General features: G+C 43.7%; 1 protein-coding gene across 2 annotated transcripts in view; it reads right to left on the reverse strand.

The window, feature by feature from the left end:
* KIAA2026 (KIAA2026 ortholog) overlaps positions 1-22599 on the reverse strand; it is a 77531-nt gene extending 54932 nt beyond the window's left edge. The window contains exons 1-2 of one of the 2 annotated variants that reach the window (XM_054032132.1): positions 21120-22599; positions 9813-10013 (exon numbers count right to left, since the gene is read on the reverse strand). In XM_054032132.1, coding sequence (XP_053888107.1) covers positions 9813-10013; positions 21120-21643 — 725 coding nt within the window. In that variant the 5' untranslated portion in view covers positions 21644-22599. The remainder of the gene's footprint in view (positions 1-9812; positions 10014-21119) is intronic. The other variant, XM_054032133.1, reaches the window with a different exon arrangement.
* Between the last annotated feature and the right edge of the window lie 4041 nt (positions 22600-26640).

Here is a 26640-nt window from a genome sequence, read left to right on the forward strand (position 1 = left end):
TTATAACCGATCAGGTGTCAAGTCCGCCAACAGCTCTTAACAAGCAAGTGTTGGCAGGCGAGCGTGTTGCGCATTGTCGGGAAATCCAGCATGCATCAGCAGGAATATGTGCGTGTAATGACTTGTTTACAATACGATACTATAAATAGGCGACATGTATGAAATCTAATTTAGATTGTTTCTGAATTGTGTAAAAAGCAGTTAACAATAGTGCAATAAATATTTAAAATTTTTTATTCATATTCGATACCTTCGATCTTTATGGATTACGGATCACATACAAAGCAAATTGTATTATTGTTGTTTCAATAAAACAGCAATTTACACGTGAGTATTTTTATACATTTTCTTACATATCTACTGTATGTCTCTGTGTCTCTAGTGCTTACTAATAATAAAATCATAGCAGGCTTGTGTCGATATAGTACAGTACTATTTGAACTGTACAGTCAATATATTTGTCATATTTTTATTACAATATTAATGAAAACAGGGGAATGAAATCGTAAAAAAACTGTTAACTATTAACATTTATTTAATAACTTCTTCTGTACAAACGAAATTTAGGACGAGGAGAATTCAGCCAGTTTCCAAATTTATCAACAGTAGAAAAACATGATGAAGACTTGCTTACCTATTGTCAGCACTTGGAGGCTCTCCATTCTGATTGGGTTTTGGACCCTTTTTCAAGTACAAACACAGAAGAATCTCCAAAATTACAAGAAGAACTGATAGAAGTAACAACAAATGAGGAATTGAAATTTAAATTCGAAAACGGCTACCAACAGTTCTGGCTGCAAAAGCAGATACCTACACTTTATCCTGGATTATGGGCTATAGTACAAAACTTTTTAATTGCATTTCCTTCATCATATTTAGTGGAACGTGGGTTCAGTGCGGTCACAAATCTGTTAACTAAAAAAAGAAACCACTGCAAATAGCTAATTGCGGTGATTTAAGAATGCTGCTGACAAAAACAGAGCCGAACATTAATAAATTGATAGCAGCGCACCAGGTTCACCTTTCTCATTAGGATTATTTTGAATGTTATTCGTAATTTTTATTTTAATATTATCCTTCGTTATCTTAATTTTCTGTGTGTAATGCGAATGTTACTATGGTTGATTTTAATAAATAATTTTATAATGTCAAGCTTCAAGGTGTCTTATTTACAACAACATCTTTCTTTACTATATTGTAGGACGTAAGTAGAAATATAGATACACAAAAGAACGCAAATTTGTCACTGCATCTTTCTGTTTGTTCGCTTAAAGAATGTAGATTTCCATGGGGGCGCTGAGTAATTTTTTTTCTGAAAAGGGGGCGGTAGGCCAAATAAGTTTGGAAACCTCTGCTCTAACTCATAGGTTTAGGGGAAAAAATTTCCCCACGGAAAAGTTATTCCAGAACTGCGTAGAGTTTCTTACACTTTCCTTTTGAAGCATCTGGTACTGACCATTGTCAGAAACAAGGATATTGAGCTAGCCCAATCTCCGGTCTGACCCAATATTGCAGTTTCTATTATCTTATTTTCAAACTGCTTGCCTCAATTCTCCCTCTTAACACAAAAATAAATTAATATAAAACATAAATTCAAAGGATCAACTCCTCCCAATTAAGCCAAAAGACCCTACCAAACGCTGACTCCATTTGATGACAGAAAACTATTAATGAGTACTAGCCTCTAAAATATACATAGAAATGTATAAAGTGGCAGATTTATGTCTATGTATTGCATTAATAGCCTAGTTTAGATTGCATCTTTGTTGCAAAGAGGGAGAAATATACCACAGACTAGCACTTTTCACAGAGAGAGTGTGCTATATGTATTTATGAATGTGCAAGAACTACAGACAAGTATGTGATATCAAAATGTAATTCCAATGAAAGTTTCATCTGACAAATCATGAAGAAAGTTCAAATGGTTTGTAATGGATCCCCAAGATGAAGTTTCCTAATACTATATTGTTGGATATTTGTTATTTATGTACCTATTAACGCAACACTAAAACATTTAAATTAAAAAATTTCAGTAAATTCAAAAGTTGATGTTCCCACATCAGGGTTAATTCAGCCACATTATACGTATGAGGCCAAATCTTGCTTGCTTTACTTGGATGATTAAGCCCATTGAAGTAAACTGGACTACTTGCATGAGTAAAGTGAGCTGTATCTGTCTTGCATTATATTTCAAAGTTAGCAATTACAGGCAGTCCTCGACTTTACGACATTCGATTTAGGAAGAACAGCAATTACAATGTCGTAAGTCCGAGGACTGCCTCTATTAAGATTTTAAATATATGCCATTAACAAACACACATGTACAAAGGTGTCTGAATTAATTGGGAACCTTCACGTCTACATTTTCTAACTTTTGTCCACTGAAATGTTATACAATATTGTATTAACATAGGGTTTCTCAGTTAATTTCCTGAGGGTGGGGCAGTAGAATAGAAAAAGAGAAAGTAAAAAAAGTTAAGTGCTCAACACCCACGCATTCCTAAACCTCTCCTCCACCTGTGAGAAGCCTGCCGTTCCTTCGCAACTGCATAAGGCGGCTTCCAAATGCCTTATTTCCTCCCAAGCAGCTAAATACTCTAACATACGGTAGTGTGTTTATTTGAATATGTGAACTCTACATTGAAATAGATGTATAGGTAAGTTCTGTATATTAGAGCACCTGGGCTTGAAAAAAGGTGGGACCAAAAGGGTTTCTGCATCTTGGAGATGGGAGTGTCAGGGTTGCCACTGGGAAGGGAATGGTCAGGTTTAGCAGATGGTGAAGGGGGCCTGTCACTAGGAATAGCTGTTAATAACCAAAACCAATCCTTAATTTATTAAAGATGTTGAAATTACAGCCAAAGATCGCATGCAGGCACACCCATGCAGAGTATAAGTAGTAAATTTGGCTATATAAATATTTTCCCTATATCAGTAGGGAAAAGCACATTTAAGGTTTTTTTAATTTTACTGTTCTGATTATCAGTTCAATAGAACTTTGAAAATATTTTTGAAAGTGATTAAAGTAATTAGTAAAAATTCATGCAATTAGTACTGCATTGGTGAAATGTATAGGCATCAATATTCCCTCAATTATCATTATTATTTTTTGTACTGAGGGGACTACAAACTCCCCTGAACATTACATTTTTGTCCTCTGGTCACTTACTTAAAAAAAAACAACAACAAAACAAACAAACAAAAAAAGTGAGGGGTGAGCACAGGGGCGGGGGAGGGTAAAGGAAGAGGGGAGGGTGCAGTAAGGGGTATGTACGAGAGGGATTGTGCGTGTCTGAGGTACAGTGTTTAGGAGAGGTTCTGGGGGGGAACTGGGAGAATAGGGTGAAGGGAGGGCTGCTCCAGGGTGGCTCCTCCCCAGTCTCACACATTAGTCTCTACTGCCACCATTCATGATGTCCCAGAGGAAAATGCTTTGCTATGCAGCAGCTAATTTAGGAGCCTGGGGTAGGGAGGGAGTAGGGTGACCAGACGTCTCTGGTCAAGACACAATTTGTCCTGATATTTCGCTCCACCAGCATTTTTTTTTTTTTTGCTCCGCCAGCAGACCCCCCCCCCCCCCAGGGTCCCGATATTTTCTTCCTCATATCTGGTCACCTTAGAGGTGAGAGAGACAAACACTCACACACCCCACACACCTTCCCTGGGCTATGGGTTTCAGACCATGCCCACTGGGGACTAATAGGAATGGGGCTGGGCTGGAGCTCACTCCCCTGCTGCCTCTTGGCAGCAGCAACTGCCTTGTCCTTGGACACGAACTACTGGGCAGATGAGATACGGGTATAGGGTCAGAGGTGTGTGGTTCTGCCTTTTCAGGCCACAGCTCTGGAACCTCCGCTAACCCAGGCCAGCACCACAGAGCCCAGACAGGCTCCTCATCTGAGCTCCTTCACAAGGGGCATCCCAGAGCCACAACCTCCTCTTGGTTCAGCCAAGAATGACACAAAAACAGAAGCACTTGCATTCCCTTGCAGGAAGGAAGAAAGTCCAAAACCTCTGTCATGGGGGAGGGAACAAGCACATTCGTCAAGAGCCACACCACAGGCTTGCTGGGGCCACACAGAGGAGAGACAAGCAGCGTGATTTCTGAGATGAGCCATATTATAAGATTGCTGCACAGTTTACATGGAATTATGATGGGTTTTATTAAAACAAACTACAAAAAGTATGCCACAGTGTACTTGTTAGTGTAATGTTTTTACTCTAATTCCACTAAACAATATCATTTTTGTCAAAATATTACCTTTATTTGTCCCTTTATTACCAAAAAGACAATCTAAATTAAGGAGGAATTCTCAAAATAAAAACAAAATCCCAAAGACATCTTTGCTTACTGCTTGGCAAAAACCCACGCAACTAGTGTCGATTTTATTGTTTTTAAAACCTGTTCTTGAGAATGAATCTACATCATTTAATAAACATTTATTGCACAAAGTCTTTCCATTTCATTTTATCACACAATATTTTGCTGTGGCCATATTTTATCTCCAGTATTGCATAACTAGTTTGGAAAGAGCAACTAGAAATTAAAACATGATTTCAATATTTGGTGTGTGATTGTGTGTAAAGTAACATTTAAAAGGGAGTCTGTTTTTATCTGCCAATCACATAGGTAATAATGGGAAGTACTGTACATTTGGTAATGTCAAAACATTGACATGATGAAAACACTGCAAAGAGTGACTGCAACAAAACGATACTATTATCTGACTAATAAAAATATCTGATCTGAACATTTTTCTCTGAATGACATGTCCAACAAGCTGTCATAAATAGATTTCCTCTTCTTATAGTGGAATCCTACATTCCTTAGACAAGCAAAAATTCACACTGACTTCAACTGGATTTACACTGAATAAGGGCTCTAGCTGAATTTTAATGGCCATATGAACTTGTCAATTCTGGGTCTTGCACTTAAAGACTCCTCTTATGCTTCCTGTGGAGAGAGAACTTTCAAAATTTTAACTATTTGAAATTAACATAAAAATAACTCCTGGATGGTAAATATATCTGAAACAAATTAAGAAAGCAAAGCATTAAAACTCTACATTTGAAAAAAAAAAAATCATACTCTGAAAATTATTTACCTGCTACTTTTAAAAGTAACAGAGTATGACAGAAAGCGATTAAAAACTATTTTTTTCTGTTTATTGATTGCACCTTGTGTATAGTCAGATAGGGCCCAGTTAGGCAAAGGGCCTTAAACTGGTACATAGTGCAGGTGGGCACAACAAACATGTGCCATGCCCATGCCCCGTGCATGTTATAGTTGCACATAATACATTTTGTTGGACATATTTGTTCTTTAAAAATACAAATTAGGAAATTATATTCAATATGACTATGTTAAACATTATCTAGGTTGCTCAATCAAGCACTCAATAGTTATGAAATACTAGAATTATGGTTGACCACACCACCTAAATTCTGCCACCTTGTTCACTTACCTTATGACAGAGTCTTCAATCACATGATCAAATACAATATTTTTCCAGAAGACCCCTGCTTCATTCAGTATACAGAAAGGACACATGGGCTCAGAATTAAGGTTGTGTTGCCAAACCCAATTCTGTCATTCCTGAACTTTTGAGTGCTTGACTTTGCAACCTAAATTACATTCTTTTAACACTGGGTTGGGTTTTTTTAAAATGTAATTTTCTATAAAATAGCTAAAGGTCAGATTTTGAAAAAATATTAGGCGTCTAAAATGCAGACAGGTGCCTAGTGGGATTATTCCACTAGGTGCCTAAATATCTTTGAAAATCTGGCTCTCCATCACTAAACCCAGTTTTACAATTTTTATTCTTAATTCAAGCAAGCAGTCAATGGGGTCTTACAAAGCTCCCACAATGCGGAGCTGATAATCCACAGAATCAGGAAGATGGAGAAAATTGAACACAAGGAAACTATAAAAAAAACAGTCAGATGTTATTACGTGTATATGCACAATTGCAAAACAAAATATAATAAATTTGATGCGAGTGTAACAAGTACACAAAAAATGTCAATTTCAATAAAGTAAAATAAACTACTGTAAATAAACATTCTATTAAAAATGTTCACACCCACTGGTTCTTCAAGGGGTTCTTTTCAGATTGGGTCCACACTGGTGAACATGCCATTCAGAAAAGAAATGAGCAGGCAAGAAATGTTCAGTTTTTCCTCTCTCACGGCTTATCTGTGAATACATTCTAAGTGGGAAGTAACAAAGAATCACCAACGGGAATAGTAGTATTGTACGAATATAACCTTAAAAAACAAGAGAAACTTATCAGCCTGGTGTACTCATCTCCCAAAAGATGCATCCAAAGACACTTGTAAATGCAATCTGTAATATTCTGCAAAAATCACAAATGAAAAACCAAGCTACTATAGTTTATATATTTCTTTCACTGAAGGAAAGGTTCCTTCTGCCCAAAATAAGACCGAGTATATTAATGCCTGATGAGTAGGATAATCCATAGGTTATTATACTTCTGATGTACAACATCTGATCCATCTTGTGATAATAGATTTGGACAATTTCATTTCTTCTACACCTTTAATGAAATGAAATAATCAGCAACAATGGCTAGCTGAATCCCTCTCAAGTAGACCTTGACATTCTTCAGGCATCCAGTTTTTTACCATGAATGTTCTTTATTAGCATACTTATCATTGCATGGGGGAAAAGGATGGCGAACTAATTTTTTGTAATCTGAAAAAGACTGATTAATCTTTTGGTAAAAATATAAATTATCTTTAATGTTATTAAATTGTACTTAAGATGAATTAGCAGCTTTAAACAAAGTATTTCCCATCTAGCACTCTTTTTCTTGATGTGATTGCTGTTTACATGGATAAGTAGCAGATGTGGCAATATCCTGGGAAAACCCTACTGAATTAAGTTTTAGTATCTTTGGAGTCCATCCTATTAAATGCAAAGATTATATATTATTGTGGACATGAATTATCAAAAAAACTATACTGAACGTGGCAGACAGAATAGTCTTCTGAAGGACAATACATGTGAAGTGGATTTCCTGGGAAACATATAGAGGGAATTGAATGCAAATTCCTTCCACCCCATCTTCAGTTATTCAAAAACCCAAGTTTTTGATACTACACCCTGAAGAAAGAACCATTGTCTCCTGGTTACCTGTTCCTGAAGGTTGGAGAACAAAGGTGCAAGATGCATGAAGAAACAGGATGATCTGCTTATTCTGAGCTAAAGCCATTATTAGTTTGTAACCACAGAAAAACTCCATGGTGGGGTTTGAAGGAGTGACTCCTACAAGAGCCCCTACTGGAGATGAGGAGGAGGAGGATCTCTGGTAAGGTTATTAGCATGCACGCAGGTTTTATTTTTTTAGTATGTTTTTTCTGCAGTGCTTTCACCTTAACAGATAAGGCAGCCTACGTCGACCTAACTCTGTAAGCATCTGCACTAAAATGTAGCTCCCACTGATGTAACTCGCCCACTACACTTACTTAACTCCTCCTCCGAATAAATAAGCGCATAGATTGATGTGGTTCGATTGAATCAAAATGTCAGTGTAGACACTGAGTTGCTTAAATCAACTGTTGCTTCAGAAACCATTCCACAATGCCCCACACTGACAGTTAAATCAAGCTAAGCACTCCTGGTGAGGCACTGCTGACACAAGGAGCGTACTGTGGACATGCAAATGCAATTTAATTACTCCAGTGGCTGTAGGTCGACGTAACTTAAGTCAACTTAATTTTGTAGTGTAGACTTGCCCTCAGATATTTAAGGCCCGAAACTGGTGTTTATAAACAAAACACTCCATCAACCTTAACTACCCAAGAAGTTAAAAGAGTCAGAACAGGCGCTTGACATGGCATGCTCTACTCCCAAGGAGGCAGAAATGGGGGCTAAGCAACCATGGAAGTTAATGCTGTTTGATGCTTCATTAGTTTCTCCTAATGGTGGTCCCCACAAAAAAGTCACATAAAATAGATGTGAGCCAATTCCAGCATGGTTAGCTCAATGGTCATGCTGCCATTGAGGAATCTGGAGAAGAGAACTGGAAACTATGCAGTGGCATCATGAAGGTACATGAGCCAAGATCCATGAAATTACCTGCGGATCTTCAGCCTTGTTCCTTTCCATTCTACTGTTTTCATATCTGGAGGAGAATGATAGCGGAGAAATAGGCTCCCTAAGAAGACTTCAGATTTAATAAGTAAGTTCTCCCTTTCCACTATTTTCTATATGGATGTGGATACTACGACCTTGAACTACTACACATAATAGCAAATGAAAAGGAGCACAAGCGATATGCCCTATCAACATACAGTCCTTGTAAGAATGATTCCCAAACATAGTTCACAGAGCCCCAGAACAGAAAAAGAATACTGTGGGATAAGTTTGGGATTGATAGGAGACGGTCCATAAGTGGATCTCTTTCAAAGTGCTCCACAGAATGAAATATTTATTGAACAATACTTTAAAACATCCTATACAGAACATATAAATGGACATACACACACCATACAGAGAGAATAAAAAAGGTGATTGATTATATGCTATTGGTATCAGGATGAATATAACTATTCTCAAAATGTATTGAATTAAGGAATTATAAGGAATGTATTGCTCTAGACTAAAAGTTATATGTAGTTTTTTATTTCAACAAATGTGAACTAAGAATGTTTCAAGTTACTTGTTTTCTGCACTTCAGTAGTGACTGCTTATAGTTCTGCTATAGTCATACAAAAATGGTCATAGGGGAAGTATGGTAAATCAGGATTGAGCAAACAAGGAATATGTCCACAGACTACTGCATTCTCACTTTCAAATGCTATTACAAATTTCCTGATATTAAAATATCAGCAGTTTTAAAATCATTTACACCATTACAGTGTTTGGGAAATTTTCCAATAACAAAAGTGAATTAAGACTAACTAGAGCTTTGCAGATACCATTTTGTAATGGTAAAATTATGTGTAATTCATGGCACAGTCGCAGTAAAAAACAAAACAAAACAAAAAACACAACAGAATTTCACACTATGGTCACAGTAACCTCATGGACCCTGCTGTCGCACATTAACAGTTTGTTAGTTCACCTTGATCTAGTTCTCTTTGAAATGGGACTAGATCAAGGTGAACTAATCTCCTGTTAATGCACAGTAGCTGATCTTATGACCTGTTAATGTGCAGTAGCAGGGTCTACATGAACAATTCATTAGTAAAAACAACAAAGAGTCTGGTGGCACCTTAAAGACTAACAGATTTATTTGGGCATAAGCTTTCGTGAGTAAAAACCTCACTTCTTCGGATGCATCCGAAGAAGTGAGGTTTTTACTCACGAAAGCTTATGCCCAAATAAATCTGTTAGTCTTTAAGGTGCCACCAGACTCTTTGTTGTTTTTGTAGATACAGACTAACACGGCTACCCCCTGATACTTGAATTCATTAGTAAGCACTGACCATCTGCTGCACATTAACTATATGTCAGTTTACTTGGATCTGGCCCTTTTTTCACTGAGAACTAGATTGATGCAAAACTAAAATTGCTAACGTGTGGCCACGGGGTCCATATAAATGGCAAAATGGTTCCATGACAGTGGTGACCTTTCAGTGTCAAGTTCAAATATATGGCAAAATTCATGGGTTCTGTGACAGTGGCAATCACCATAATGTAATTGTGTTCTTAACTATATTGTAGTCTAGGGTTCAAAAGTGAACTCTGTACCACAAAAAATAGGTGATGTATTTGGTCTTCCAGAAGAGAAACATTTGAGAAATGGAAAGGCAAGACTACAAAAAAATGTACTTTTTCCTTTTACCTCTTTTCTTCTTTTGCTCTCTGTTGTTCTTCTTGTCTCAGAACCTGAACCATTATGGACTCAAAAAAGCCTGTTGTCAAGCCTGCTAAACTGCGAGGTGTGGAACGACGCCTTGTTGAAGTGCATGCTGTTCCTTTCTCATCTTCCAACCCATAGTACCCTTTGGATGTTACTGCTATTGTTGTCTTCTCTCTCAAGTGCCTTGCAAGAAAAAATAGATCAATGCAAAATAATTTTTCCTGACCAGCAGCAATCCACTACCTACACCTTTAAAAACGTACAACAACTAGGTTAGGTCAGAAAAAACTGATATTGTTAGAGTGTCATCACTATCTACAACTGAACTACCAAATTCTTCAGAGATGAAATGACCACTCCTTTACAAAATATTAAAACTTAGATGCCATCACCTGAGAATTTGTGAAGGCCTACACTATTAAAAACGGTGAATAGCTATCTCCTAAATAAATAATTAGATTTTCTAAATTAATTTCCACATTACGTATTTTTTAAACATCTATACACACAAGTATTATAAATTTGAGCTCAGATAAGGCCATTTTCAGAACACACAAAAGCATTCCGAAACAAAAGATATGTTGCAAACTCAACATGACAGATTAAAATTTGAAACTTTGGCAGATTACAAAATTGGGAATATTTTACTTTGAAATATTTAGAAAATGAAATAGCTGAAAACAAAGGAATAATCTTTTCTTGTTTTAGATCTCTCTCTTACACTGTGTTAGGAAACTAATGAAGTTTAATGATAAAAAATACTTTTCACAACACTGTCTTTTTATTCAATTAGTCATCATTTTAGATTGTCAAAAATCAAGAAAAATTACACACACTTTTCCTGGGTTACTAAAGGTAAGAACCCAAACCACCACCAATTTCCCAGACTGTACCTAACAAAGTAGAGAATGCCTTTCTCTACTACAAATAAATAGGAAAAATATATACACAATAAGATATTAGAATTGTTAAAGACTGAAGAGTTAAAGGTTGTTTTGTAAAGAGTGTTAACAGCAAAACAGAGAAAACGAACTACCAGTTATTAATAACACTAGGCAATTATATTTTGTAAGCTAAGATGCAAAAAATAGTAAGTAATTCAGGTTGTGAAATTTTATGAAGGCAAAAAATATTATTATTAATTTAATATATTCCCTGACATACTGGTGAAGAAGTTTTGGGTACAAAGAATGCATCAAAGGGAGCTACTGTCCAAAAAAAACTTCTCACATTCAGGTTCACAGGGTGTGAAAAAGCCACAATGCCATTCCAACATCACTCATCCAACACACTGAGGATGAACATGATGACAGCAAGAAGCAAAATATAGAAATACCTAAAACAGCCATGTTAAAGCAATGTCTCCTCACTACCCCGGCCTGAACATGAAGCAGTTAAAAGCAGGGCTTTGGAGCGGAGCCCGGAGCAGGAGTGCGGAGCAGCAGAGCTGCAGATTTTTGCCTGGAGCTGGAGCGGAGCACAGCTCAAAAGCCCTGGTTAAAAGTGTAATCCTGGGAAATGTCAAGAACAGAACATTCCCATCTGTACTTGTACACTACTTCTACTTGTTCCTCTCCACTGTAAGCATAATAAAAAGGTCCATAGCGTTTGGTCACTTATAGACTATACTGCAATTTACTCTGAGGATGTTGTTAGGGCCCACCAGCAAACAAACTGGAATAGCATGCAGCAGGCAATAACAAGGTAGCACTTAGATTGTAATCTCATTTTTAGGATGTAAGCTCTGCACGGCAGGAACCTTGTCTTCCTATAGGTCTGTACAAACCTAGCACATTCTAGGCCAGTGGTCACCAACCCCTCAATCACATTTAACTGATCAATCCTGTAGGATCTCCAAGCGGGGCTGCCGCTAAGACAGGCTCCCTGCCTGCCCTGGCCCCATGCCGCTCCCGGAAGTGGCTAGCATGACCCGGGGCCCCAGGGGTCTGCTTTTGCACGCTACTTGTGCTTGTAAGCACCACCCCCGCAGCTCCCATTGGCCAGGAATGGGGAGCTGTGGAGAATGAGAGCTGCAGGGGCGGTGCTTGCTGGAGATAAATGCTGCCCAGTGGGAGACCACACTCCAACCCCCTGCCCTGAGCCCCCTCCTGGAGCCAGCACCCCAAACCAGCCCTGAACCCCATCCCGGAGCCAGCACCCCATACTCTCTCCTGCACCCGAACACTCTGCCACAGTTCACTCCTGCACCTAAACTCCCTCCCAGAGTTTGCACCTCTCACCCCCTCCCCCATCCCAACCTCCTGCCCCAGGCTCAGCCCAGAGCCCCCTCCCACACTATAAACCCCTCAACCCCAGCCCAGAGCCCACACCCCTTCCTGAACCCCAACCCCCTACCCCAGCCCGGTGAAAGTGAGTGGGGATGGGAGAGAGCAAGTGATGGAGAGAGGCAGGGATGGAGTGAGTGGGGCGGGACTTTGGGGAAGGGACGGGATAGATTCTGTGTTGCCCTTATATTCAGAAAGTAATCTTGGGCATAAAAAGGTTGGAGACCACTGTTCTAGGCACTGCTGTAACAAAAATAATTTATCAGAATGGTTGCCACTTGCTTTGCAACCCCCACCCCACTTGTTATCCTCAATGGTAATCCCTTGGCTGATGGAGTCCAAATCTGAGCTCAGGAAATTGGGACAAGACTATCCTTGGTGAAGAGCCCATGATTATGAAATACATATATACAGGAGATAAAGCCAAGTCCAATTCTAACCATATTTAGAGTAGTCTCCCAAATTACTCAACACAAAAGGAATGAACCACCAACACAATAAACTGGCATAAAAAGAGAAGAAAGATTATCTCTGCTTACTACAGGGTAAATACTGTGAGCAACAAAGGAATCATTGGAGTTTGTTAATTTGCTTGCTATCCCCACCTTGTGTGATGAAACTACAGGAATTCTGGCAATGTACCATGAGAAAAATCAAGGCACAGAACTGAGTGGCAGAGCATTGCACCATGGGATGTCTATCCAGACTACTGAGTGGTTAATTCGAACAAGCACAGAGCTACATGGACACAATGATTAGCAAGGAAAGTACCTTAAGCTGGAATAACACAATGGTGTGAACACACTTCAGTTCAATGGAGTTAAATACCTTCACTTATAGCAAACAAATTAACTGGATTTAACATCCCCATATAGACATGGCCTAAGAGCTTGTCTACGTGGGAAGCTATGACGACTTAATCAAAACTGAAGTTAACGCACATTAACTTCAAAACTTTAGTTACTTCATCTTAACTTTCCAGAGTGTCCCCATGTACACTAATTCTAATTATAGTCTGATCTAGAGTGGTGAAAGGAAGGAACAGAATTAGATGGCAACTATGCTGCCTGGCAATGAGATGAGTGCACAGGTGATCAACACAAGGTAATCTCGGAGATACTCCACCTTGCACAGGTGCTAGAGTGCTTAGCAGAAAAGCAATCCAGTACCTACCGTGTGTGTATATTTCACAGCCAATACAGTACCAGAAGAAAGAACTACAGTTATTAGATTTTTAACATCTAGCCTATATCCGTAGAAATGTCTTTAAATGCAGAGGTGTGTGTATAGTTTGAGTTGGGGATTGGATTACTGCCCTGTAGCAAGGTGGTCACCCTGCTCTGGGGCAGAGGGGTTAAAAACAGCTGGGGAGGGGGGGAGAGGCTGTGGCTGGAGAAGGCAGCTTGAAGGCTGAGCTGATTGGGGGAAGTGGCTGCAGCCGGGGCCACGCCCCAAACAGACTCAGCTGGCCCTATAAAGGCAGAGAGCTAGGCACTCAAACACAGTCTCTCTCTATGTGCAGAGAGAGAAGGGCCTGGCTGTAGGGAGCTGAAACAGAGTACCTAGGTGGAGCAGGGCTAGGGAAAGGCTGGGGAGCTCCAGCCTGGAAAGCCCCAGGCTGTGGCCTAATGGAAACCCAAGGTGATACTGGGGGTTGCAGAGGGCAGCCCAGGGCTCGGCCAAGGCAGCAGGTCCAAACCCAACCTTGTCTGTGATGAGTGACCTATACTGCAGTCTGCCCCAAGGCATGGGGGCTAGTTGGTGACTGGCAGTGGCCTTATTCTGAGGTGAGGTAGGGATAGTGGGTGGGGGTTCCCTGGGGAGGGGAGACCCTAGTACTGAGGGGGTACTGCCATGGTGGCAGCACCCAAGATAAGGGCACTGGGGTCCTGGGAGGGACATGGGGGCCAGAAGTGGCAAGGTGGCTCACTGGCCTGCAGAGGGCGCTCCAGAGAATGGATTGAACTAATTCCCTGAGAGACCAGCAGAAGGTGCCGTGGGGTGAGTCCACACCCTTACATGCCCTTATAAAAATTTTGTTCTTTAATCAAGTCATGCTTTCATACCCAAAGAATAATTTTATAATACATGTGTTTAGATTAAAAAATGTTTACTGCACAAGAGCTTCATCACCTATTTATCTGTACATTCACATGCCAGACAATTAGTAGGTAGCCTTCATTTTACAATTATTGCTAAAGAATGATACCTGCTTTTTTATGCCACAAACCTCAACAAAAATCCTAGTTAGCGTGATGGTACTGACTTTTTTTTTTCCTCCTTGGTTGCAAATCTTATGAAAGTTTTCATATTAAAGCAATGTGAATTTTCTTCTTTTGTATCTCATTCAAATATCTTTTGCAGCTGTACTGTTTCATAATATTTTATGACCAGTTTCTTCTCACTTTTAACTGATTTTTTTTTTTGGGGGGGGGAGGCCTTTTGTGTTGATTTTTAAGAGTTTTCTACTTCATCAAGTTCAGCAGAAGCTTTAAAATTACACACATTTTCATCAGTCCCTAACTCTTGACCATATTAACAATATGGTACCTCATTTAGCCAGTTACTGAGTGACTGCTGGCAGTCACTCGTGTTCAGAAACTAAATTCAAGGTCAACCAATTCACTGTGTCAGTTTGTTTAGGAAGTGGTTTTCAGAGTATCTTTTAAATCTATAGAGAATTTGATTCTAAAATGCAACTTTATATACCAAAGGTTCCCAAAACATTTTTGTTGAACTACTCTTCTGAGATTAGTGTTCCATGAGTGCCCCCTTCTTTCTAAGAAACAGGAGGCCAAGGGGTCACCGATGGTCAGGGGGGCTGATACAGTGTGCCCCACACTTAGAAAACTTCTGTTACACAGTGAACCCATTTCTTCACAGATATGAACTAATTTTCTCTTTTCAGATATCCCATATCTGACTGGAAAAGCCTTCTAACTGACAAGAGCTAGACATAGTGCACCCCAAAGCCAGTCTCCTGTGTTGTCTAAGAGGAGCTGCTTCAGGTAATCACAAGCAATCAAGCTCCAATCCCACTAACGGCATTGGTGCAACCAAATTTCTAAGACAAGGCCTGAAATACACTAGTTGAAAAGCAAAAAGGTTTCTGGGGTAAATCATTGTCCCTGTAGTTGACCACCTTCCTACAAGCATTTCTTTCTACATGGTATTATCATTCCCAACCAAGCTGAGTACAAAAATCTTGTATATATCCCTGCAGTTCAGTCCTGAAATATTTAATACGAAGTTTCAACTTTCTATCTGTTCATAGCTGTACTACTTTTAAAGAGTACACCTTAAAAATTGGCATCTTTCACCACCCAGACAAAACATCTCATTCACCTTTTATTGATGAGAACACCCTCAATGGGCTTTGACTTCATCTTCTTGTAAACCTCAGGTCTTATTCCCACACCATTCTTGTGTACACATCACTCAGGTCTGGTCTATACTACCCGCCTGAATCAGCGGGTAGAAATCGACCTCTTGGGGATCGATTTATCGCGTCCCGTCCGGACGCGACAATCGATCCCCGAATCGGCGCTCTAACTCCACCAGCGGAGGTAGTAGTAAGCGCCGCCAACAAAAAGTGGCAGAAGTCGATTTTGCCGCCGTCCTCACAACGGGGTAAGTCGGCTGCAATACGTCGAATTCAGCTACGCTATTCACGTAGCTGAATTTGCGTATCTTAAATCGACTCCCCGCTGTAGTGTAGATGTACCCTCAGGCTAAATGTAGTAATCTAAAGGCATTCTTCAGTTCCTGTTCTAGAGATGCTCACAGTCCATTGCAGCAGGTGAGAAGTCCAGGACTCAGCACTAGAAAAGCTTTTATATAGCTCTCTTAGAGAGTCTTCTGCCATTTTCTGCTATATTTGCCATTTTGGATTAACTGGGTCCTATTTTTTTCCCCCATCAGCAGTTTATAATATGAATTTAACTAGCTGTTGCAGCTATACTTTTATAACAATTATAGAATTAGGTCCCTCTGAGAAATTACTAACGTCCAAGTCTTCACTTATTATCCAGATTCAGCTTTCTTGAGGTTCAGTCATCATAACTCAGATGGCCTAGTTTGAGGCTAATGTGATAATTACTCTCAGTACTAACACTACCTGTTTTCAAAATGGAGAAGTACAACATCCCTCATGATAAAACTCACTTATCATTCCATTATTGTGACATGCTGTACTTCAAATTAGCATCCTGGAACACCCATATTCACACTGTCATATGACTAATACCTCTACCCCGATATAACGCAACCCGTTATAACACAAATTGGGATATAATGTGGTAAAGCAGCGCTCCAGGGGGGGTGGGGCTGTGTGCTCCGACAGATCAAAGCAAGTTAGATATAATCCAGTTTCACCTATAATGCAGTAAGATGCTTTTGGCTCCTGAGGACAGCGTTATATCAGGATAGAGGTGTGTGTTTCCTACAACACATGCTTTTTTAAATCATTTTAAGTCTTTATCTGTTGAATTGTATGTACTATCATTGTATGTTAAGTTATGAAGTGTTGCTGTACGTATTACTGAAATACTTTGAGGTTGGGAGATGCCCACAGCTGGCCCTTCATTGGGACAAGGAGCAACCATCACTGGCCAGATAGGCATTAATGGCCCATCAAGAAGAATCCACTATCCCAGAGACTTCTCAGAGAGGGCACATATGCAATGGGGACTGCCTCACCCATAGGGACTCCCCCAGGTGAGGGCAAGGATCTTTCTAGCAGCTGGAAGAAAGTATGAGAGGTACAGTGACATCACTTGGCCCCTCTCTCCCCCCCCCCCCCCCCCCCCAAATCTCAACACCTGAAAGAACATCTGGAAGATAAAGACTTTGAAATAGGGAGATTGGTCCCAGGCTGGAAGGGAGCTCAGTATGAGTACTGAGAAGTGTAAGCTGCCTGTAACTTCTATCAGGGTGAGAGACTGTTTGATTCAAATCTTGCTTAGTCTGTCAAAGTTAAAATTTAGACTGAATTTCTAGGATAATGAACTTTGATCTCTATGCCTGTTACTTATATTCACTTAAAATCAGTCTCTCTGTAGTTTTATGTTTTACCTAAAAGTGTGGTTTTGGTTGAAGTGCTTGGGGAATCTCAGCTCAGATTACAAAGGCTGTTGCATGTCCCCTTTCCTTTGAAGAAGTGGCAAACTTATTAATGAGCTTGCCCTGTCCATGTGAGCCTTGAGCAGTGTAAGATGGTATATTTCTGGGGTGATTGGCTGGTGCCTCTCCCTGTACGATTCATAAGTGGCTCAAGGATCATTCATACAATTTAGCCGGTTGTGTGGCTCCAGACGTTGATGGCTGAGTGATTACAGCGGGGTGTTTCTGCTTGTCACTGTCATAGCTTTCTGAGAGACAACCCAGGCTAGAGAGCTAAGGAGGCACAGTGGTCCCATAGTTCCATGTTGTACCCTGGGAATCCCTGTCACAATTATACCTCTACAAATGGCTTTATAACTGTGTAATCCTATTTGGTTAACTGGCCAAACTTTGAAGGTCATATACTTAACCTGATAGCATTTTTCTGTTTGATCAGATGTGGCATTGAGGTGGATAGACAATTCCAAACTTTCAGGGAATGTTCTAGGCACCAATGGCCAAAACTCTGGAAAATTAGAAAACTGCAAGAGAAATGAGGATTTTTGGAGCCTCTGCCATCTGTTTAACACACAAGCAGCTTCTAGCATCTCTGCAATTGCCTACAGATCAAACAAATGGTTGATGGCACCAATGCCTTCCAGCACAACAATACCTATATTTCATCTCTGCCCATCATCCCATTAGAGTTTAACCCTGAATGACTGATCTCCTAGACCAGTGGTTCCCAAACTAGGCTTTGTGAACTCCCAGGGGTTCACAAAATGTTACAGGGGGTTCTCGGTGGGGGGGGGGGAATTCCCTAATGGTGGACAGAGCTGTCCCGAGGGACCGCAGGCAGCAGAGGGTCAGCAGCCCGGAGCCCCTAGACTTCAAGAGCTAAGCAGATCAAAGCAAGCATATCTATCACATGGAGATTTAAACTTTAAGACTCCTTATAGGAAAGGGAGGTAGATTTTTTTTGCTGTTTTTAAAATTACATAGGCAGCTAGTATTCTTAAAATTATGAAGAACAAGTTTAAGCTTTGTTGTAACATGCATTGTTTGCCTGGACTGCTCAAGACCTGAATGCTTGTGTAGGAGAAACTCTGTGAGGTGGATTCTTAAATACATCTGATACTCCTTGAAGAAACATATGAGCCTTGTCTTATAACAGGCTTATTCAAAGTGATACAAGCTACGAAAGTGAGATCTTGGAAGAGTGTTGCCATTTTCATAATGTAATAAAATACTTGTAATGACTTAGTGTGTAATAAGCATGTCATAAAAACAAATTTTATATTTCCAAGATCACTGCTTTTATAGTTTATACTCAGGTAAAGAAGAAAATCCCTGGAACTATTCATTTTTAGGAGAGGGTTCACCAGACTTGACATTTTAGTAAAAGGGATTCACAGATTAAGTTTGTGAACCACTGTCCTATACAAATAATAATGGTAGGGGAAAGTGGGAGGTAGGTGTGCACTCAGCCCCTTTGAATGGGAGAACAGCGGGCCCTGAAATAGCACGAAGAGGGAATGGGAGGCTTACAGAACCTCTGGGGAGGCGGAAACTGGAGACCCTGATATGGGGTGAAGGGAGAATAGGGATCACAAGAAGCCCCATGAATGGGGGTCTAAAAGAGACATTGTCATGAGGGAATGGGAGGTGCACAGAGCTCCAGGCATAAGGGAAAAGACGCAGGGAAAATTCCTGAAAGAGGCCAATGGGAGGATGGCACACAAGGACCTTTTGTGTTGGAACACAGGGATGTAAGGAGTCCCTGATGTGCAATGAGCTCAGCGTGCAGAAGGTACAAAGTATGTTACACAAGTAATGATTTATTTACAAACCATTATTATTCTAAGCCACCAGTAAATCTGAAGCTAGTCCACACACACAGCCACCAGCAGCTATCCACTTCAACCTATCAGAGCTAATACTTGTATTGCAGGAGACACCCACAGATGTTCCCATTAAAGATTGATTCATCTTTCACTGTCAGACCTGCCCACCAATTTCAGATCCAGATTAAGAAGTCTAGCCAAAACTCTACTTTTGATGATAAAGAAATTTTGGAGATAGAAGAGTTAAATTTAATCACTATTTTTAAATTTCACATTCTCCAGTTGTCTTGACTAAGAAGAAAGATGCTATGAGGGATATACATGCCTATCAATATTAAAAAGAAATCTGCTAAGGATCTAGAGGGTTAGCGATATCATTGGGTCTGTTTTGCCTCCTTAGATTAGGGACGTCGGGGCAGGTACTGAATCTTCCTCTGCTTTTATGGCACCAACCACACCATTTATGGGCCAAATGAAGTGAGGCAGGAGCAGCAGAAGCACCCTGAAAGTGGGGGGGCCAGAGGCACCCAAATGGTGGCCCCATCCTCGGACTGCCCCTTCCCCCCACCAAGGCCCCACTCCACCTCTTCCCCCCCAAGAGCCTACCCCTCCATTCACTCCTCTCCACCACAACCCCATTGCTTGCCCTGACATCCACTGAAAAGTGGGGGGGCCATGGCACCATCTGTTCCAGCACCCCTGAAGTGAGATCTAATGCAAAGTTCTTATCTTGGCTTTACTCTTTGGCCCAGATCCACAAAGGGACTTAGGTACTGCAGCACCTAACTTTTAGGTGCCTAGAAAAAAATCCATGGAAGAACAATGGGAGCCACAAAATCTAATTTAGTTGTACCCTAGGCTCCCTAGTAGGGTTACCATATTTAAAAAATAAAAAAAGAGGACACTCCACGGGCCTTGGCCCTGCCCCTTTCCCCACCCTCCAGCCCCGCCCCAACTCCGCCCCTTCCCCAAAGTCCCCGCCCTAACTCCCCCTCCTCCCTCCCAGCCACGCGAAAAGGGCTGCCCGAGCGCTACCAGCTTCACGGTTTGCCAGGCAGCCTCCATACCCTGCGCCCCCAGACGGCGCTTCCCCAGCGCAGCTGGAGCCCGGGAGGGAAGCGCCCAGCCTAGGGTGCAGGGTCTGGAGGCTGCCCGTCAAACCATGAAGCCGGTAGCGCTCGGGCTTCGGGCAGCCCCCATGCCTCCGGACCCTGCGCCGCCGGCCGGGCACTTCCCCTCCCGGGCTCCGGCTGCTGTGCTCCTCCCCTGACTCAGACAGGACTGGGGCAGCACAGCTGGCAGGCACGGGGAGCAGGGAGGAGCTCAGGGTTCCGGTGGAAGCAGAAGGAGCGGGAACCAAAGGGGCCTCGGGCAGGAGGGGTGGGGCCAGGGACTAGCCTCCCCCAAAGTTGGCTCATGCACCACCCATGGAATTTTTATAGCAGAAACTTAGGCACCTATCTCTCTCAGCGCCTATCACATTAGACAGCTGCCGGGCGGGGCGTTCGTGGATCGTAGTGGTGCCTAACATTGGGGATTTATGGATCTGGACCTTTAGATATATCTGTAAGTAAAATAACGTTAGAATGCTTATCACTGCATAAGTGCCAAACAAAACTAAAAGATGCATAATCTACCTCTAGCAGTAAAGCTCTCCTTTCAAAAGGAGTTTCTCCATTGGCTATGCCCTTTTACTTGGTTCTACCAGTATCAAATATCCAAGAGAAAGTAGCTTGGAGGCAATACTAAAATAAACAAATACATTTTTTAGCTGTCATTAAAGTTGGGAGGCTTGGGCTCAACCCCTCCTTCAGAAACAAGTTCCCTAAGCACAAAGTGTTGAGCCCTAGTGTGCATGTGGTTTTCATTACATATTTGCCTCTGCACATTCACAAAACGAACAATTTAAGGAAAGTGAGGCAGAAAGTGGCTTTTGCCAGGAGTGAGTCCACAAACCCTATAAGGTTCCCTCGCAGAAGTGTGCCCCTAACCCACATATTTGGACCGGTCAGAATCTCTTCAGTGTCTCAGGTAGACAGAGACGTGTCCGCTACACTTACCGGGACAGCAACGCCAGCTTTTGTTCCAGCATCATCTCCAGCTTCTGGGCCTGTTTGGAGAGCCAGTGATCCACCCCGTGCAGCCGGTAACACGTCTCAAGCATTAGCCGAAAATCGGCCACGAAATCCGTGATTCCAGTGTATTGTCCACTGGAAAATTTTTCTTCCATCTTCAGCAGCCACATCCCGGCCGCTTGCTGTACAACAGAGTCGCTGCCGCTGCGACCTGCCAGGGAGGCGGCTCCTCCTTCCTCCGCGACAGCGGCCTGGTCTCCCAGGGGCTTCAGAAAAGGAGCCGTCAGTGGCCGGTGCTTCTCCAGCAGAAACTCGCCCAGGATCCGGTAACCCTGCTGGAGCTCCGGGCTCAGGTTCTGCTGCCAGCGGCAGCGAGGGCTGCTGTCCCCCGCATTCTCCTCCTCCGGCTGCTGCTCTTCCTCCGCTGGGCCGCCGACTAGAGCTGGAGCGTCTGAAGTATCTCCGGCGGCCGGAGACTCCATGTCCCGCTCGGGCTGCGCCAGGCTCATGCACCCCGCACACGCTGGGTCCGAGCTCCGCTGCTACCCGCCAGCGACCGAGCCTGGGGACGGGCTCCTCAGCATCAGCCAGAGCCCCCTGGGGCCAGTCCCTCCGCGAGCGGCCGGGTGGGAGGCCGGGCTCCCCGGTGTACGGACACACGGCTCGGTCCGGCTCTGTGCCAGTCGGAGAGAAGCTGCTGCCTGCTTCCGGCTGTCTCCCATTCACAGTCACCGAGAAGTTGCCGCGGTCTGTCCCCGCACCAGCCTCCCTCCCTGCCGGGGTCTCCGCCCGCCCTAGGAAGCGCCCAGGCAGCCGCTTTTGCTCTTTGGGCCTGGTTCCGCCGCCCGCAAAGGGGTCTATGGCCTCCCCTCTCCCGGCACATAGCCGGGCATGTCTGCGGCCGTATCGGCCTCCCTCCGCCGCGGCTCGGTCTTCCCCCAGCCAGCTACGGGGGAAAGGGAAACCGCCCCCGCCAGCCGCCGCTCGGGTCTGGCCGGGCTGACCCTACCTTGGGCCGGCGAGAGAGCCGAGCCTGCCCAGCTCTTCCCTGGCCCGGGCAGCTGCTGCTGCCCCGCTCCCGGGCTCTGGGTCACCCCCCACGGGAGCTGGGGAAGCGGCCGCTCTCCGTGCCCGGCCCAGACTCCGCAGCCAAGCCCGGCTGGGGCCCCCGCTCCTCAGCCGCTGGTCGCTCGCTGCCTCGGCCAGGCTGCGGGGCCTGGGTGCGCGGCGGCGGCCGGAGCGGCGGCCTGTCTCCGCCTGCAGCTGCCTCTGGGGCCCGTGTCTGCGCTCCGGCAGCGGCGGGGACCGGCCGGGCGTCCTGTCCCCCTCCCCTCTACCCGTGGAGGGACATGGCTGCGGGCGGGGAGGCGGCGACGGCGGGAGCCGGCAGCGCTGTCAGTTAATGGCCGCGGAGGGGATCGGCTCGGCCCCCCCCGGGCAGGTTGGGAAGGGGCGAGAGAAAAAGAGAGGAGCCCCCTCCCTCCAATCCAACGCGCATGCGTAATGGCAGTGGCGGCCGCGAAATAGTGCGCTGGTTGTTTTGGATGCCAGCTGAGATGCCGTCATTAGACAGCGACTTCTTGTGGGACGGAGTGCGAATCTAAGGCGCATGCGCAGTCTGGGGGTATTGCCCCCGGGCGGGTAAGTCAGTGCGCATGCGCAATCTGAAGACGGCGCTGAGTATGGCCTTTGTCAGGAGAAGTGAGGCAGGCTTCAGCCTCAGGGTAGCGCGGCCTGGCAGCAGCTAGGGTGCTGCTGGAGATAGGTGCACCACAGCCACCCCTTGCTGAAGTGAGGGTGTTTGCACGCTATGGGCAAGACCAGAATACTGCTGTCATCATTTTGCAGCTCAGCCACTGCAATTTCCTCTGCTCTGGCTTTGACAAATGCAGCCTTGGCCTGCTCATCTCGCGTCAGCGTGCTGCTGCATCGGTCATTGTCGCTTTGTATCCCTCCACCTGCTTCCCCCTTTACTAGCTCATCAAACGGAGCTGCTTCTGTTCACTGCCAAGGCCTGTCTCACCTCCTGCCCATCCTCTCTCGTTTGCTATCAAAACGTCAGCTCCCGCCTCTGATCCACTTAGGATGCTAACTTTAATCTCCCACTTGTTGCATTCTCAGACAATTTTGTGCTTCACACTTTGTTATATAATGGGCCTGAGGACAACAATATGGTCTGCAAATGATCTCAGTGGTCTAAATCCTGCTGTTTCTCTCTGCATTGCAAGTCTATTTGTTTCTTGATACATTCCAAGATGATGTTGCACATGATTTTCCTAGGCATTAAGAGTAATTTGTTTCCTCTCCTGTTATTGCAGTTGGTAAGGTCACCCTTCTTTGGCTATTTTACAATAAGGCCTCCCTTCCAATGGGTTGGGTTCTTTTCTCCATTCCATGTTCTATCCAAAAACAAGGAAAGTCTGGAGGATTGTTTTGTCACTTGCTTTAAGCATCTCTCCAATAATGTTATCCTCTCCATCTGCTTTTCAATTTACTGATAGTTTTAATAACTTCTTCCACTATAATATCTCCTAAATCAATATCAAGCTCTAGTGTAGGCCTGCATCACATATTTATAATAGTTTGCTCGGGCTATTTAAAAGAGCCTGAAAATGTTCTGCCCATCTTTTCCTTTGTTCTTCTCTGTATTAAGAGTCTTTCCATGTGCCTTTTGAATAGGGCCTCCAGTACTGTTAAAGCTTCTTGTTAACACTCGTATAAGACTATCAAACAGCTAACTTACAGGCAGACATTCATCTTTGACAAAGTATTTCAAACCCTTTCCTCAGGCTCTATCCTCCTTGGCCACAGTGTCATTCCGTTCTTGGGTCAAGTGAGAGTGACCTCACTCCCTAGGTCAGGTTCTTTGTTTGATAGCCTTCTTTAACCAGGTCAAACTAATACATCAATTTGCCTAGGGGGTTAGGCTTCCTCAAATAGGTTATTACCCTCCCCCAGTGATTTTAGTTCCTGTAAGAAACTCCTGTAACTCCCTCATGGAGCAATAATACAATCCCTAGCCCACAATTATACATACAACATTTATAAAGTTGACACAGTAGTATTTTGAGATGCCAAGTATCCATAATATCTCTCACATCTGTACTATAGCCAATCCACAAAAATCCAAATTAATACCAAAAGTAATTTTCAACATGTTGCACCTAGAAAAAGACAGCTAAAGATACTAACATAATCATCAAAAACACTCCTCTCAAAGTGAAGAGTGACATTTTCAACACCTTCCAAGTTTTGTTGTCTAAGACAGCTGCAGATTTAGTGGCATCCAGGGCCAACCGGTTTTTGCCACCAGTTGACCCTCCCGAAAGATGGCCTTGAAGGATTCTCACCTCTCCGGCTGCTTATCAATAAAGTCAATAAAGTTTATTGTACTTTGTATTATTGTATTTTGCTGTGAGCACCTGGTAATTGGCAATATGAAATTGTAAGGTGGCCGAGGAATACGCCTTCCTGCCAAAGAGATAGAGGCGCTTACAGTCCCTGTCATAGGGCTTTGCCCTGGAATGATGTTGTCAGCCTCAAGAGTTTACAGCATCCACCATGATGGAATTGGGAGGTGGGTGGGAGAAAATGAACTCTGATTCATTGGCGAGGACATAATATTTCTTGTCTGCATGCTTGCATGTTGGGCAACCAATGCCGGAGTTTGCCACACCGGTGTAGCTGGGTCTAAGATGCCCTTGTTGATTGGGAGGGTGAGTTCTGAGGAGGTCAAAGCGTGGAGGTTGTCAATGCGCTGGTGGTGTGTCTTTGACCTCCTCCAGTGGTATGTGGAGGGCATACACTACTCTTTTTGCCAGCTCCTGGAAGAGACAAAAGTTGTCTGCCATGAATGGGGGTGAGGGCTTGTTGTCTGTTTCCTGAGGCTCTGAGGCCCTCAATGCTCTGGCTGAAGGAGCGTGCCTGGAGGGTTGTCAGGCGATGCTTGAAGCTCACGAGGCAGGCTGTCGGTGTGCCACCCAAGGGTCCCAGTATGGTCATTGCGGTGGCATAGCACCTGGTGGAGGTGCCCATGGATGGCTGTACCAAGATGGTGGAGGTGCCATCTGCTGGTACATTCCTGGACCCTGTTGATAGTGGGTTCCATATGGCACGTGGAAGGAGTACTGTGAATCCTCCTCAGGCTCACTATGCCCAGCCAAGGCTCAGTGCCATGATCTTGGTACTGAGGGGCGGAGAATTGGATGTCTCCGTCATAGCCAGGTCACTGGCCTGATGGAATTCTACCGATAGTATCGGTCCGAAACTAATCGGCATGGTGGCCGTGCTGGGGAGGATGAAGTCCTCATTTGTACCAATCTCTCCAGTGCTGAGTGGGCTATTGTCACTGGCAATACCAATGTGGATTTGCGTACCGGGAGCGTCTCCTTAGGGTGTTTGCCCTATCGGTACTGAAAAGTAGGAGCCCATGCCCAAAGGGTCTGTGGGCCCATCAGCGGCACCAGATACTGATGGTCACTGTGGGGCATGGGTGTCAGATTGTGGTCCCGGTCTGGCGGTGCTGAGGATACCAAGGTAGATGGCGATCACTTACGGCTATTCCTGGACTCGCTGAGGGGACTTCCCGCTCTATTTTTTTGACTTGTGGGAGGAGTCCTCAGTCTGTTTCTTTGACCCACTATTCTTCAAACTTGAAGGCTGAGGGGAAGACTCACACCCACCGGAAAGTTGGGGTCAGAACGCTGCCTGCATAAAGACGATTTTTTGCCAAAGCTCTCTGTCTTTGCAGGATCTTGGCTGGAGCTGCAGGCAGAGGGAGCACTTTTGTTGGATGTGGCCCTTGCTGAGGCAGATGCTCTTGGAATGCTTTTCCACAACAGGGATTGCCTCACTACAAGTGCAGCACTTCTTAAACCCCGGAGAGCTGGGCATACCCTTGTCCAGGGGAGTCCCTCCCCCTCCCCCACACCAGTGGTTGACAAAAGAATGAAATCCTTCCTTCCCCTTTTTTTTTTTTTAAGGCAATAGCGTAGTAGAAAAGAAGAATGAGGAAAAGAAAAAAAGAGGTTTCAAAGGAAGCTAAAAATTGAAGTTCTCCGATCAGCAGCACAGGGATGCAGACATGCCTACAGGGAAGCACCCATAGGGACACTACACAAAGGAGAACACTATTACTTTTAGGGAATGTGCATTTGTAACTTCCTGTACGGTTTCGCCCTGGTATTATCCCCTGATGTGGGCTGAGCACTTGCCCTACTTCAATAAAAGTATCGCTTTGTAGGGAGCACTGTCCATTTCTGGAGCTACTTCCAACCTCCCCAAAGGGGTACCACTACAGTTTCAGGTGGATGGGCTAGGTCATGTTATCCCCTCAGCCAACACCAGGGTGCTCCTGCCTGCCAACTATAGTATTTTGTCCAGAAGAAAACAGTACCAACTTAGTTCAGATTGTTTTATAAGGTACTTTTCATCTGTTCAAGGAAGAGTGAAGTGGCCACACATTTGGCTGTAACTGAAAATCATCCACTTCCAAAAATAGGTTTTC

Source organism: Malaclemys terrapin, chromosome 6 (genome assembly GCF_027887155.1).
Source record: "Malaclemys terrapin pileata isolate rMalTer1 chromosome 6, rMalTer1.hap1, whole genome shotgun sequence".
Classification (NCBI taxonomy): domain Eukaryota; kingdom Metazoa; phylum Chordata; order Testudines; family Emydidae; genus Malaclemys; species Malaclemys terrapin.